The sequence below is a fragment of the Procambarus clarkii genome, chromosome 65 (assembly GCF_040958095.1).
Source record: "Procambarus clarkii isolate CNS0578487 chromosome 65, FALCON_Pclarkii_2.0, whole genome shotgun sequence".
NCBI lineage: Eukaryota > Metazoa > Arthropoda > Malacostraca > Decapoda > Cambaridae > Procambarus > Procambarus clarkii.
The window spans coordinates 1,655,063-1,667,594 of NC_091214.1; the positions used below are offsets into that span (position 1 = coordinate 1,655,063).

A 12,532-nucleotide genomic window follows, 5' to 3' on the forward strand; every position below is an offset into this window, starting at 1 on the left:
CAAGAAAGGGATGTAGAGGCTCATTAGAGGGATGCAAGAAGTCAAGAGAGGGATGCAGAGGCTCAAGAGAGTGATGCAGAGGATCAAGAGAGTGATGCAGAGGCTCAAGAGAGTGATGCAGAGGCTCAAGAGAATGATGTAGAGGCTTAAGAGAGGGATGCAGAGGCTCAAGAGAATGTTGCAGAGGCTCAAGAGAGTGATGCAGAGGATGAAGAGAGGGATGCAGAGGCTTTAGAGAGAGATGCAGAGGCTCAAGAGAGTGATTCAGAGGCTGAAGAGAGTGTTGCAGAGGCATAAAAGAGTGATGCAGAGGCTGAAGAGAGTGGTGCAGAGGTTTAGGAGAGGAATGCAGAGGCTCAAGAGAGTGATGCAGAGGCTCAAGAAAGTGATGCAGAGGCTCAGGAGAGTGATGCAGAGGCTTAAGAGAGGGATGCAGAGGCTCACGAGAGGGATGTAGAGGCTCAAGATAGTGATGCAGAGGCTCAAGAGAGTGATGCAGAGGCTCAAGAGAGGGATGCAGAGGCTGAAGAGAGTGATGCAGAGGCTCAAGAGAGGGATGCAGAGGCTAAAGAGAGTTATTCAGAGGCTTACGAGTGTGATGCAGAGGCTCAAGAGAGTGATGCAGAGTCTGAAGAGAGTGATGCAGAGGCTCAAGAGAATGATGTAGAGGCTTAAGAGAGGGATGCAGAGGCTCAAGAGAATGTTGCAGAGGCTCAAGAGAGTAATGCAGAGGATGAAGAGAGGGATGCAGAGGCTTAAGAGAGTGATGCAGAGGCTGAAGAGAGTGTTGCAGAGGCTTAAGAGAGGGGTGCAGAGGCTCACGAGAGTTATGCAAAGGCTCAACTGAGTGATGCAGAGGCGCAAGACAGGGGATGCAGAGGTTTAAGAGTGGGATGCAGAGACTCAAAAGACTGACGCAAAGGCTCAAGAAAGGGATGCAGAGGCTTAAGAGAGTGATGCAGAGGCTCATGAGATGGATGCAGAGGGTCAAGTGAGGGATTGAGAGGCTTAGGAGAATGATGCAGAGGCTCAATGGAGAGATGCAGAGGCTCAAGAGAGTGATGCAGAGGCTCAAGAGTGTGATGCAGGTGCTCAGGAGAGAGATGCAGAGGATTAAGAGAGTGATGGAGAGGCTCAAGAGAGTGATGCAGAGGCTAAAGAGAGTGATGCAGAGGCTAAAGAGAGTGATGCAGAGGCTTAAGAGAGTGATGCAGAGGCTTAACAGAGGGATGCAGGGGCTCAAGAGAGTGATGCAGTGGCTTAGGAGAATGATGCAAAAGCTCAAGAGAGGGATGAAGAAATTGAAGAGAGTGATGAAGAGGCTCAAGAGAGTGATGCAGAGGCTTCAGAGAGGGATGGAGAGGCTAAAGAGAGGGATGCAAAGGCTCAAGAGAGGGATGCAGGGGCTCAAGAGAGGGATCCAGACCCAAGAGAATATGACCCCACCAAATCCATTAACAACCAGGTACCCATTTTACTGTTGGGTAAACAGGGGGGGGGGGGGGGCATAGTTAAGGGTTGGTCCCCAGTAAATCTTGCAAGGCCAGGATACAAACCCAGGACAAAGCGCTCGCGAAACGCCAGGCGAGTGTTCTTAACCCACTACACCATTGGGAAAAGACAGTCATGATGTCTTACAGTTTACAGAGTTAATATATATATTATAACAAGTAGTTAGGTTTTTTTAACCCACAGGCAAGTCAACAAGTAAAACATAGAGTACTCAACGTTTGTCAAGAGCTACATGCACCATATAAATGGTGATTTTTGGGGTCTGAAGCCATATTGAGTAAGATGCTATATTTCTGTTGGTCTATATCACTTTTATATAACCCATCAGGTTAGGTTCTTTTCATTATATATTATATATTTTATATATACTGTATTTATATAATATATATATATATATATATATATATATATATATATAAATATATATATATATATATTTATATATATATATATATATAAATATATATATATATATAAATATATATATATATAAATATATATATATATATATATATATATATATATATATATATATATATATATATGTATATAAATATATATATATATATATATATATATATATATATATATATATATATATATATATATATATATATATATATATATATATATATATATATATATATATATATATGCGAACAAGCCTGAATGGTCCCCAGGACAATATGCAACTGAAAACTCACACCCCAGAAGTGACTCGAACCCATACTCCCAGGAGCCACGCAACTGGTATGTACAAGACGCCTTAATCCACTTGACCATCACGACCGGACAAAATGAGGTGATAGCCGAGGCTATTTGAACCACCCCACCGCCGGCACTCGGATAGTAATCTTGGGCATAGCATTTTACCAAATCACCTCATTCTTTGGGGCACACGTGAGGAACACAAATGCGAACAAGCCTGAATGGTCCCCAGGACAATATGCAACTGAAAACTCACACCCCAGAAGTGACTCGAACCCATACTCCCAGGAGCCACGCAACTGGTATGTACAAGACGCCTTAATCCACTTGACCATCACGACCGGACAAAATGAGGTGATAGCCGAGGCTATTTGAACCACCCCACCGCCGGCACTCGGATAGTAATCTTGGGCATAGCATTTTACCAAATCACCTCATTCTTTGGGGCACACGTGAGGAACACAAATGCGAACAAGCCTGAATGGTCCCCAGGACAATATGCAACTGAAAACTCACACCCCAGAAGTGACTCGAACCCATACTCCCAGGAGCCACGCAACTGGTATGTACAAGACGCCTTAATCCACTTGACCATCACGACCGGACAAAATGAGGTGATAGCCGAGGCTATTTGAACCACCCCACCGCCGGCACTCGGATAGTAATCTTGGGCATAGCATTTTACCAAATCACCTCATTCTTTGGGGCACACGTGAGGAACACAAATGCGAACAAGCCTGAATGGTCCCCAGGACAATATGCAACTGAAAACTCACACCCCAGAAGTGACTCGAACCCATACTCCCAGGAGCCACGCAACTGGTATGTACAAGACGCCTTAATCCACTTGACCATCACGACCGGACAAAATGAGGTGATAGCCGAGGCTATTTGAACCACCCCACCGCCGGCACTCGGTTAGTAATCTTGGGCATAGCATTTTACCAAATCACCTCATTCTTTGGGGCACACGTGAGGAACACAAATGCGAACAAGCCTGAATGGTCCCCAGGACAATATGCAACTGAAAACTCACACCCCAGAAGTGACTCGAACCCATACTCCCAGGAGCCACGCAACTGGTATGTACAAGACGCCTTAATCCACTTGACCATCACGACCGGACAAAATGAGGTGATAGCCGAGGCTATTTGAACCACCCCACCGCCGGCACTCGGATAGTAATCTTGGGCATAGCATTTTACCAAATCACCTCATTCTTTGGGGCACACGTGAGGAACACAAATGCGAACAAGCCTGAATGGTCCCCAGGACAATATGCAACTGAAAACTCACACCCCAGAAGTGACTCGAACCCATACTCCCAGGAGCCACGCAACTGGTATGTACAAGACGCCTTAATCCACTTGACCATCACGACCGGACAAAATGAGGTGATAGCCGAGGCTATTTGAACCACCCCACCGCCGGCACTCGGATAGTAATCTTGGGCATAGCATTTTACCAAATCACCTCATTCTTTGGGGCACACGTGAGGAACACAAATGCGAACAAGCCTGAATGGTCCCCAGGACAATATGCAACTGAAAACTCACACCCCAGAAGTGACTCGAACCCATACTCCCAGGAGCCACGCAACTGGTATGTACAAGACGCCTTAATCCACTTGACCATCACGACCGGACAAAATGAGGTGATAGCCGAGGCTATTTGAACCACCCCACCGCCGGCACTCGGATAGTAATCTTGGGCATAGCATTTTACCAAATCACCTCATTCTTTGGGGCACACGTGAGGAACACAAATGCGAACAAGCCTGAATGGTCCCCCAGGACAATATGCAACTGAAAACTCACACCCCAGAAGTGACTCGAACCCATACTCCCAGGAGCCACGCAACTGGTATGTACAAGACGAGCATGGGTTCGAGTCACTTCTGGGGTGTGAGTTTTCAGTTGCATATTGTCCTGGGGACCATTCAGGCTTGTTCGCATTTGTGTTCCTCACGTGTGCCCCAAAGAATGAGGTGATTTGGTAAAATGCTATGCCCAAGATTACTATCCGAGTGCCGGCGGTGGGGTGGTTCAAATAGCCTCGGCTATCACCTCATTTTGTCCGGTCGTGATGGTCAAGTGGATTAAGGCGTCTTGTACATACCAGTTGCGTGGCTCCTGGGAGTATGGGTTCGAGTCACTTCTGGGGTGTGAGTTTTCAGTTGCATATTGTCCTGGGGACCATTCAGGCTTGTTCGCATTTGTGTTCCTCACGTGTGCCCCAAAGAATGAGGTGATTTGGTAAAATGCTGTGCCCAAGATTACTATCCGAGTGCCGGCGGTGGGGTGGTTCAAATAGCCTCGGCTATCACCTCATTTTGTCCGGTCGTGATGGTCAAGTGGATTAAGGCGTCTTGTACATACCAGTTGCGTGGCTCCTGGGAGTATGGGTTCGAGTCACTTCTGGGGTGTGAGTTACAGTTGCATATTGTCCTGGGGACCATTCAGGCTTGTTCGCATTTGTGTTCCTCACGTGTGCCCCAAAGAATGAGGTGATTTGGTAAAATGCTATGCCCAAGATTACTATCCGAGTGCCGGCGGTGGGGTGGTTCAAATAGCCTCGGCTATCACCTCATTTTGTCCGGTCGTGATGGTCAAGTGGATTAAGGCGTCTTGTACATACCAGTTGCGTGGCTCCTGGGAGTATGGGTTCGAGTCACTTCTGGGGTGTGAGTTTTCAGTTGCATATTGTCCTGGGGACCATTCAGGCTTGTTCGCATTTGTGTTCCTCACGTGTGCCCCAAAGAATGAGGTGATTTGGTAAAATGCTATGCCCAAGATTACTATCCGAGTGCCGGCGGTGGGGTGGTTCAAATAGCCTCGGCTATCACCTCATTTTGTCCGGTCGTGATGGTCAAGTGGATTAAGGCGTCTTGTACATACCAGTTGCGTGGCTCCTGGGAGTATGGGTTCGAGTCACTTCTGGGGTGTGAGTTTTCAGTTGCATATTGTCCTGGGGACCATTCAGGCTTGTTCGCATTTGTGTTCCTCACGTGTGCCCCAAAGAATGAGGTGATTTGGTAAAATGCTATGCCCAAGATTACTATCCGAGTGCCGGCGGTGGGGTGGTTCAAATAGCCTCGGCTATCACCTCATTTTGTCCGGTCGTGATGGTCAAGTGGATTAAGGCGTCTTGTACATACCAGTTGCGTGGCTCCTGGGAGTATGGGTTCGAGTCACTTCTGGGGTGTGAGTTTTCAGTTGCATATTGTCCTGGGGACCATTCAGGCTTGTTCGCATTTGTGTTCCTCACGTGTGCCCCAAAGAATGAGGTGATTTGGTAAAATGCTATGCCCAAGATTACTATCCGAGTGCCGGCGGTGGGGTGGTTCAAATAGCCTCGGCTATCACCTCATTTTGTCCGGTCGTGATGGTCAAGTGGATTAAGGCGTCTTGTACATACCAGTTGCGTGGCTCCTGGGAGTATGGGTTCGAGTCACTTCTGGGGTGTGAGTTTTCAGTTGCATATTGTCCTGGGGACCATTCAGGCTTGTTCGCATTTGTGTTCCTCACGTGTGCCCCAAAGAATGAGGTGATTTGGTAAAATGCTATGCCCAAGATTACTATCCGAGTGCCGGCGGTGGGGTGGTTCAAATAGCCTCGGCTATCACCTCATTTTGTCCGGTCGTGATGGTCAAGTGGATTAAGGCGTCTTGTACATACCAGTTGCGTGGCTCCTGGGAGTATGGGTTCGAGTCACTTCTGGGGTGTGAGTTTTCAGTTGCATATTGTCCTGGGGACCATTCAGGCTTGTTCGCATTTGTGTTCCTCACGTGTGCCCCAAAGAATGAGGTGATTTGGTAAAATGCTATGCCCAAGATTACTATCCGAGTGCCGGCGGTGGGGTGGTTCAAATAGCCTCGGCTATCACCTCATTTTGTCCGGTCGTGATGGTCAAGTGGATTAAGGCGTCTTGTACATACCAGTTGCGTGGCTCCTGGGAGTATGGGTTCGAGTCACTTCTGGGGTGTGAGTTTTCAGTTATATATATATATATATGTAATATATATATATATATATATATATATATATATATATATATATATATATATATATATATATATATATGTCGTACCTAATAGCCAGAACGCACTTCTCAGCCTACTATTCAAGGCCCGATTTGCCTAATAAGCCAAGTTTTCATGAATTAATGTTTTTTCGTCTACCTAACCTACCTAACCTAACCTAACCTAGCTTTTTTTGGCTACCTAACCTAACCTTACCTATAAATATAGGTTAGGTTAGGTTAGGTAGGGTTGGTTAGGTTCGGTCATATATCTACGTTAATTTTAACTCCAATAAAAAAAAATTGACCTCATACATAGAGAAAAGGGTTGCTTTATCATTTCATAAGAAAAAAATTATAGTAAATATATTAATTCAGGAAAACTTGGCTTATTAGGCAAATCGGGCCTTGAATAGTAGGCTGAGAAGTGAGTTCTGGCTACTAGGTACGACATATATATATATATATATATATATATATATATATATTATATAAATATATAATATATATCATTTATATTTGATTTGCAGAACAGCCAAAATTGTGGTGTCTCGTTGTGGAAAGCGGCACGAAACGAACCGTATACACACAAATCCCTGGACCAGACTGGCATAAACCTTGCATCATGCCGGCATGGTGTAATTCTCAAAATGTGCAATATGACTCGTGGTGAGGATTTTGGCTATGCACACTATCTCCATATAAATTACTTCAAAAGTGCCAAGTACATCTGCCAGGACATCATATGCCAGTACGGTACTGGCCATGGGCCCTGAAAATTCAAGAAAAAAATAAGAAATTCACCCTACTGGAGACAAAGCCGTTCCTAGGGGTTTTGCATGCAAAAGCACATGCATGGTATTGCCAGGTAAGTAATTATCATTTGTCAAAGTAACGGGTATAAATGTAACGTTATTTTAGGGTTAAAAAGTTATTAATCAGAATAAAGTATTTAATCATAATTAAATTTTTGAGCAATCGACTAATATTCTTTCCTTGTAATTATTTTACAGTGTGTTACATCTTAATTATAGGTCTTGTATGGAGGACGCTGGCAGCACGGAAGTGGTTTTACCACAGGTGAAGAAACCGAGCAAATTTTCAGCTATATGTCGCGGTACAACAGTACCACCAAAAACATGTTGAAAGCCGGTTAGTTTATAGTGCATTGTTACAATGAGGAAGGTATAATCTATTAAAACTTGTTAGTGATATTTATTATGTGTAATGAAGATGACTTCAGTAACTAGCAACACCTGGTGTCACCCTACAACTTTGTGTATATGAATTGGATTTGATTAATATAGCAAGTAAATTATAGATAGTATAAAAGTGAATGTTGACCAGACCACACACTAGAAGGTGAAGGGATGACGACGTTTCAGTCCGTCCTGGACCATTCTCAAGTCAATTGTGATGAGGAAGTAGAGACAGGCAATAAATAGGCTAGAGAGAGCTGAGGAACAAAGTAAGGTGTATTTTAGGGGATAGTAATAATAATAAGAGCTGCAGATGGCCTATTGGCCCATACGAGGCAGCTGCTATTATAACCACTGAATGAAAAGGAGATAGGAATAAGAACTAACTAACACACCAACAAACTAACACACTTCGTAGCAATCTAGTTCACAGTGCTCCTCAAAAAAAAAAAAAAAAAATGCTCCTCCTGCTGCTGGTGTCTACTCTATTTCCTGTTCATCTGGTACAATACTTTGGCGAAACTGGCTGTACACTGAATGACAGACTTAAAGCACACAAGAGAAGTGTCAAGTCTGCAGACACTAACAATGCTCCCTTCTGCCATGTGAAGGATTCTAATCATCCCATAGATTGGTCTTCCTCCAAAATCATCTTACCTGCCTCTACTCTCCACAGACGCCGTCTTGTTGAATCGGCTCTAATACACAATGTACCCAACATGAACTTGAGTCCTGGCTTTGTTGCTGTGGACTCTTCCCTTTCACAGTATATTTAATCTACAAAATCTACAAAAATCTACTCTACAAATCTACAAGACTTTAATCTACAAAAAAGCCTCCAGATCTTTAGCCCCTGCTATTGATTTGCTCTTCAACAAGTCACTTGAACTCCAAACCTTTCCAGATATTCTAAAAAAAGCGAGAGTAACGCCTGTCCACAAATGTGGTGATCTCACAGATGTTAACAACTACAGACCTATATCAATCCTGCCAAACTTGTCAAAAAAATTTGAAAAACTAATCTATAAGCAGCTTTACTCATATCTAGCCAAACTCAATATACTTAGCCCTTGCCAATATGGCTTCAGGACCAAAAAAAGAACTAACGATGCACTTATTAGTATGCTTAACTCGATTCATACAGCTCTTGATAAAAATGAGTTCCCTGTTGGGTTATTTGTGGACCTGCGTAAAGCTTTCGATACTGTCAACCACCAAAACCTTCTTCTTAAATTACATCATTATGGTGTCAGAGGACACTCCCTACAATACCTCAAATCCTACCTTACTGACAGGCTCCAATGTGTTTCTGTGAATAATACAATTTCTCCCACCCTACCCATCAACATTGGTGTTCCCCAGGGCAGCATACTTGGCCCTCTCCTCTTTCTCATCTACATTAATGACCTTCCAAATGCCTCCTAACACCTCAAACCAATTCTATTTGCTGACGACACAACCTTCATTTACTCCAGTCCTGATCCCCTTGCTCTAAATGCCACAGTAAATACTGAGCTTAATAAAGTCCATCTGTGGTTAACTGCCAACAAACTCACCCTTAACATTGACAAAACTTTCTATATTCTGTTTGGCAATAAATCCTCTAATCAAATAAATCTGAAAATAAACAATACCCAAATTTGTAACAAATTAGATGGCAAATTCCTTGGCATTCTCATTGACCACAAGCTGAATTTCCAGGGACACATTCTAAACATATCAAAACAAGTTTCAAAAACTGTGGGCATTCTTTCTAAGATCAGATATTATGTACCACGCCCTGCCCTGGTGACTCTCTATTACTCCCTTATCTATCCATATCTCAACTATGGTATTTGTGCTTGGGGCTCTACTTCCCAAAATCACTTACGTCCTCTAATTACTGAACACAAAGCTGCTATTAGGACAATATCCAATTCTGGCCCCAGACATCACTCGGTACCCCTACTCAAATCTCTGAATATGTTAGACATTGTCACTGCACATTCTCTCATGTGTATTATACATATAAAAAACGCTAAACTATAATGCCAATCCTGATCTCAAAAGCTTCATAGAAGGTTGTAACAGAACCCATGAGCACAACACCAGAAATAAATACAGTTTTGATATTCCTAGAGTACGACTTAATCAAACCAGAAATGCTCTACAAATCAAGGGGCCCAGAATGTGGAATGACCTTCCCAACCATGTTAAAGACTGTACCTCTCTCAACCAGTTTAAGTTAAAAACGAAGCTATACCTAATAAATTCCCTGTAACTCACCTTACCCCTCTGTTGTCAACCCATGTATGTTTTTTGTTTGTTTTGTTTTTCAAATCAACGCTGTTTGAATGTAATTTTCTGTAATAATTTGTAATTGTATTTGTGCTGCTTTTTCAACAATGTTCCCCCCTCTTTTACCTCTATTTTTATTTGTACTCAACACATCTTATTCTTTTTACCCATTAGTTTTAAGCTTTAGTCATTAATGTTTTTCCTGCCCGAAACGCTTTGCGTAATAGTGGCTTTAGGCATTGTGTGTACTAGCTCTATCTATAAAGCCAACAAACTTTGTAAAATCTCTTTATGTATGTACCTTACCTAAATAAAATTATTATTATTATTATTATATACTCAAATGCTGTAATCTTTCTAACAAACGTGACCTAACATAAGCCTACCCCTTCCATTTATCTATCTTTTCTTTCTCTTTCCTTTTCTTTCTCTCTTCTCCTTTTTTTCTGTTCATTGCCTTCTCCTACGCTCCCTTGCTATCGTCTTCTTATTCCTATCTCCTTCTCATTTGGTGGTTATAATAGGAGCTGCCTCGTATGGGCCAATAGGCCCTCTGCAGCTCTTATTATTATTACTATCCCCTAAAATACACCTTACTTTGCTCCTCAGCTCTTTCTAGCCTATTTATTGCCTGTCTCTACTTCCTCATCACAATTGACTTGAGAATGGTCCAGGATGGACCGAAACGTCGTCGTCCCTTCACCTTCTAGTGAGTGGTCTGGTCTACATACTTTAGCCACGTTATTGTGACTCATCGCCTGCATAAAAGTGAATTATTTTCATTTTACATATTCATTGAAGGGAGTTATTTTTTGTCCCTTTTTTTCAGAGCGTGAAGAAGAACTTAGTGAATCTTCATTTTTTTGGAACCAACGTAAACATGACTCTTTAGCTCGTGTTCTAGCTTCAAGATTTTGTAAGGCAAGTAATTTGCTTTATTCATTGAATATATGCAACAATGATCATGAATCACTAATATAAGTGCACAGGAAAAAAAAACATTCAAAAATAAAAATAAAAATAACATTTACTGCCATTAAACAGCCTTCATCAGCAGTTAGGCTCGTAAGGATTGTTTTTTTTTTTTTTTGTAATATCAAATATTAAATAAAAATTGCAACATTTATTATACTAACAGGGCAGTTTTTCCTCCTGTTGATAGGCAAAAGAAGCTGCAGAGTTAATAAGAAAGGAGTTAGCTGACTTATCTCTTGATGAAAAACAACTTCTCATCTGGATTGCAGAGTTAACCAACTTAGCCCAGAGTTTAAATAAAAGGTTTGCTTGTAAAATATATAGTAAGAAACACTGTTTTGAAATACTCTTATATATTTTAACAAGGTTATTGTACTGTAAAATCAATGCAGTACCATAAATCATAAAATTGCCAAAACATTTCTTTATTATTTTAATTGTTTAGTTCTTGTACAATAATTGTCAGCCATCATAAAATGCCATTGTGACCATTGCCTAAAAATTTAAGTTAATTTTTTTTTAATTAATCAGGGTCTTTACATGTTTGAATTTAGTAAACATTATAGTAAACAGTATCCTTTATTCTCAACAGATCAGTTTCTCAAAATGATGTTCAAAAGGGGATAGAGTTAGTATGTGACTCAATTAGAACCAAGAAATCCCACATATCCAGTGTAGCAGGTATGTTAAAGCTTATGTATAAGTTAGGGACTGATAAAACAAACAGAAATCTTTTAGTGTTTCTCTTCAGCCTTTGCATCACTCTCTTAAGCCTCTGAATCACTCACTTGAGCCTTTGCATCACTCTCTTGAGCCCCTTCATCCCTCTCTCAAGCCTATGCATCCCTTTTTTGAGCCTCTGCATCACTTTCGTAAGCCTCTGCATCCCTTTCTTGAGCCTCTGCATCACTCTTTTGAACTCCTGCATCCCTCTCATGAGCCTCTGCATCCCTCTCCTGAACTTTTGCATCACTCTCTTAAGCCTCTGCATCCTTCTCTTGAGCCTCTGCGTCATTCGCAAGAGCCTCTGCATCCCTCTCTTGTTCCTCTGCATCCCTCACCTGAGTCTCTGCATCCCTCTCCTGAGCCCCTACATCCCTCTCTTGAGCCTCTGCATCCCTCGTTTGAGCCTCTGTATCCCTTTCTTAAGCCTCTGCATCACTCTCTTATGCCTCTGCATCACTCTCGTAAGCCTCTGAATCACTCTCATGAGCCTCTGCATCACTCTCGTAAGCCTCTGAATCACTCTCATGAGCCTCTGCATCCCTCTCTTGAACTCCTCCATCCCTCTCATGAGCCTCTGCATCCCTCTCTTGAGCCTCTGCATCCCTCTCTTAAGCCTCTGCATCACTCTCTTAAGCCTCTGCATCACTCTCTTAAGCCTCTGAATCACTCACTTGTGCCTTTGCATCACTCTCTTGAGCCCCTGCATCCCTCTCTCAAGCCTCTGCATCTTTCTCTTGAGCCTCTGCATCACCCTCTTAAGACTCTGCATTACTCTCTTGAGCCTCTGCATCACTCTCCTGAGCCTTTGCATCACTCTCTTAAGCCTCTGCATCCCTCTTTTGAGCCTCTGCATCACTCTCATGAGCCTCTGCATCCCTCTCCTTAGCCTCTGCATCCCTCACTTGAGCCTCTGCATCCCTCTCTTGAGCCTCTGCATCTCAATCTTGGGCATCTGCATCCCTCCCTTGAGCCTCTGCATCCCTCTTTTAAGCCTTTGCATCACTCTCTTAAGCCTCTGCATCACTCTCGTAAGCCTCTGCATCACTCTCTTAAGCCTCTGAATCTCTCTCTTGAGCCTCTGCATCACTCTCTTGATACCCTGCATCCCTCTCTCA

At 42.7% G+C, this 12,532-nt stretch overlaps 1 protein-coding gene across 1 annotated transcript; it reads left to right on the top strand.

Annotated features, from left to right (window-relative positions):
* Window positions 1-7,320: 7,320 nt before the first annotated feature.
* Window positions 7,321-11,470, top strand: LOC138354896 (uncharacterized). The gene is made up of 4 exons (XM_069309370.1): window positions 7,321-7,392; window positions 10,546-10,637; window positions 10,879-10,994; window positions 11,284-11,470. Exons 1-4 carry the CDS (start codon window positions 7,350-7,352, stop codon window positions 11,468-11,470), a joined length of 438 nt encoding a protein of 145 aa, XP_069165471.1. The 5' UTR covers window positions 7,321-7,349.
* The last annotated feature ends 1,062 nt before the right edge of the window (window positions 11,471-12,532 follow it).

Excerpts from the sequence above, each read along its gene's own strand:
- LOC138354896 (XM_069309370.1), top strand. The coding sequence starts at position 7,350 with ATGTCGCGGTACAACAGTACCACCAAAAACATGTTGAAAGCCG. Across the intron at positions 10,638-10,878 it reads TAGCTTCAAGATTTTGTAAG|GCAAAAGAAGCTGCAGAGTT; the intron begins GCAAGTAATTTG and ends TCCTGTTGATAG. Across the intron at positions 10,995-11,283 it reads GCCCAGAGTTTAAATAAAAG|ATCAGTTTCTCAAAATGATG; the intron begins GTTTGCTTGTAA and ends TATTCTCAACAG.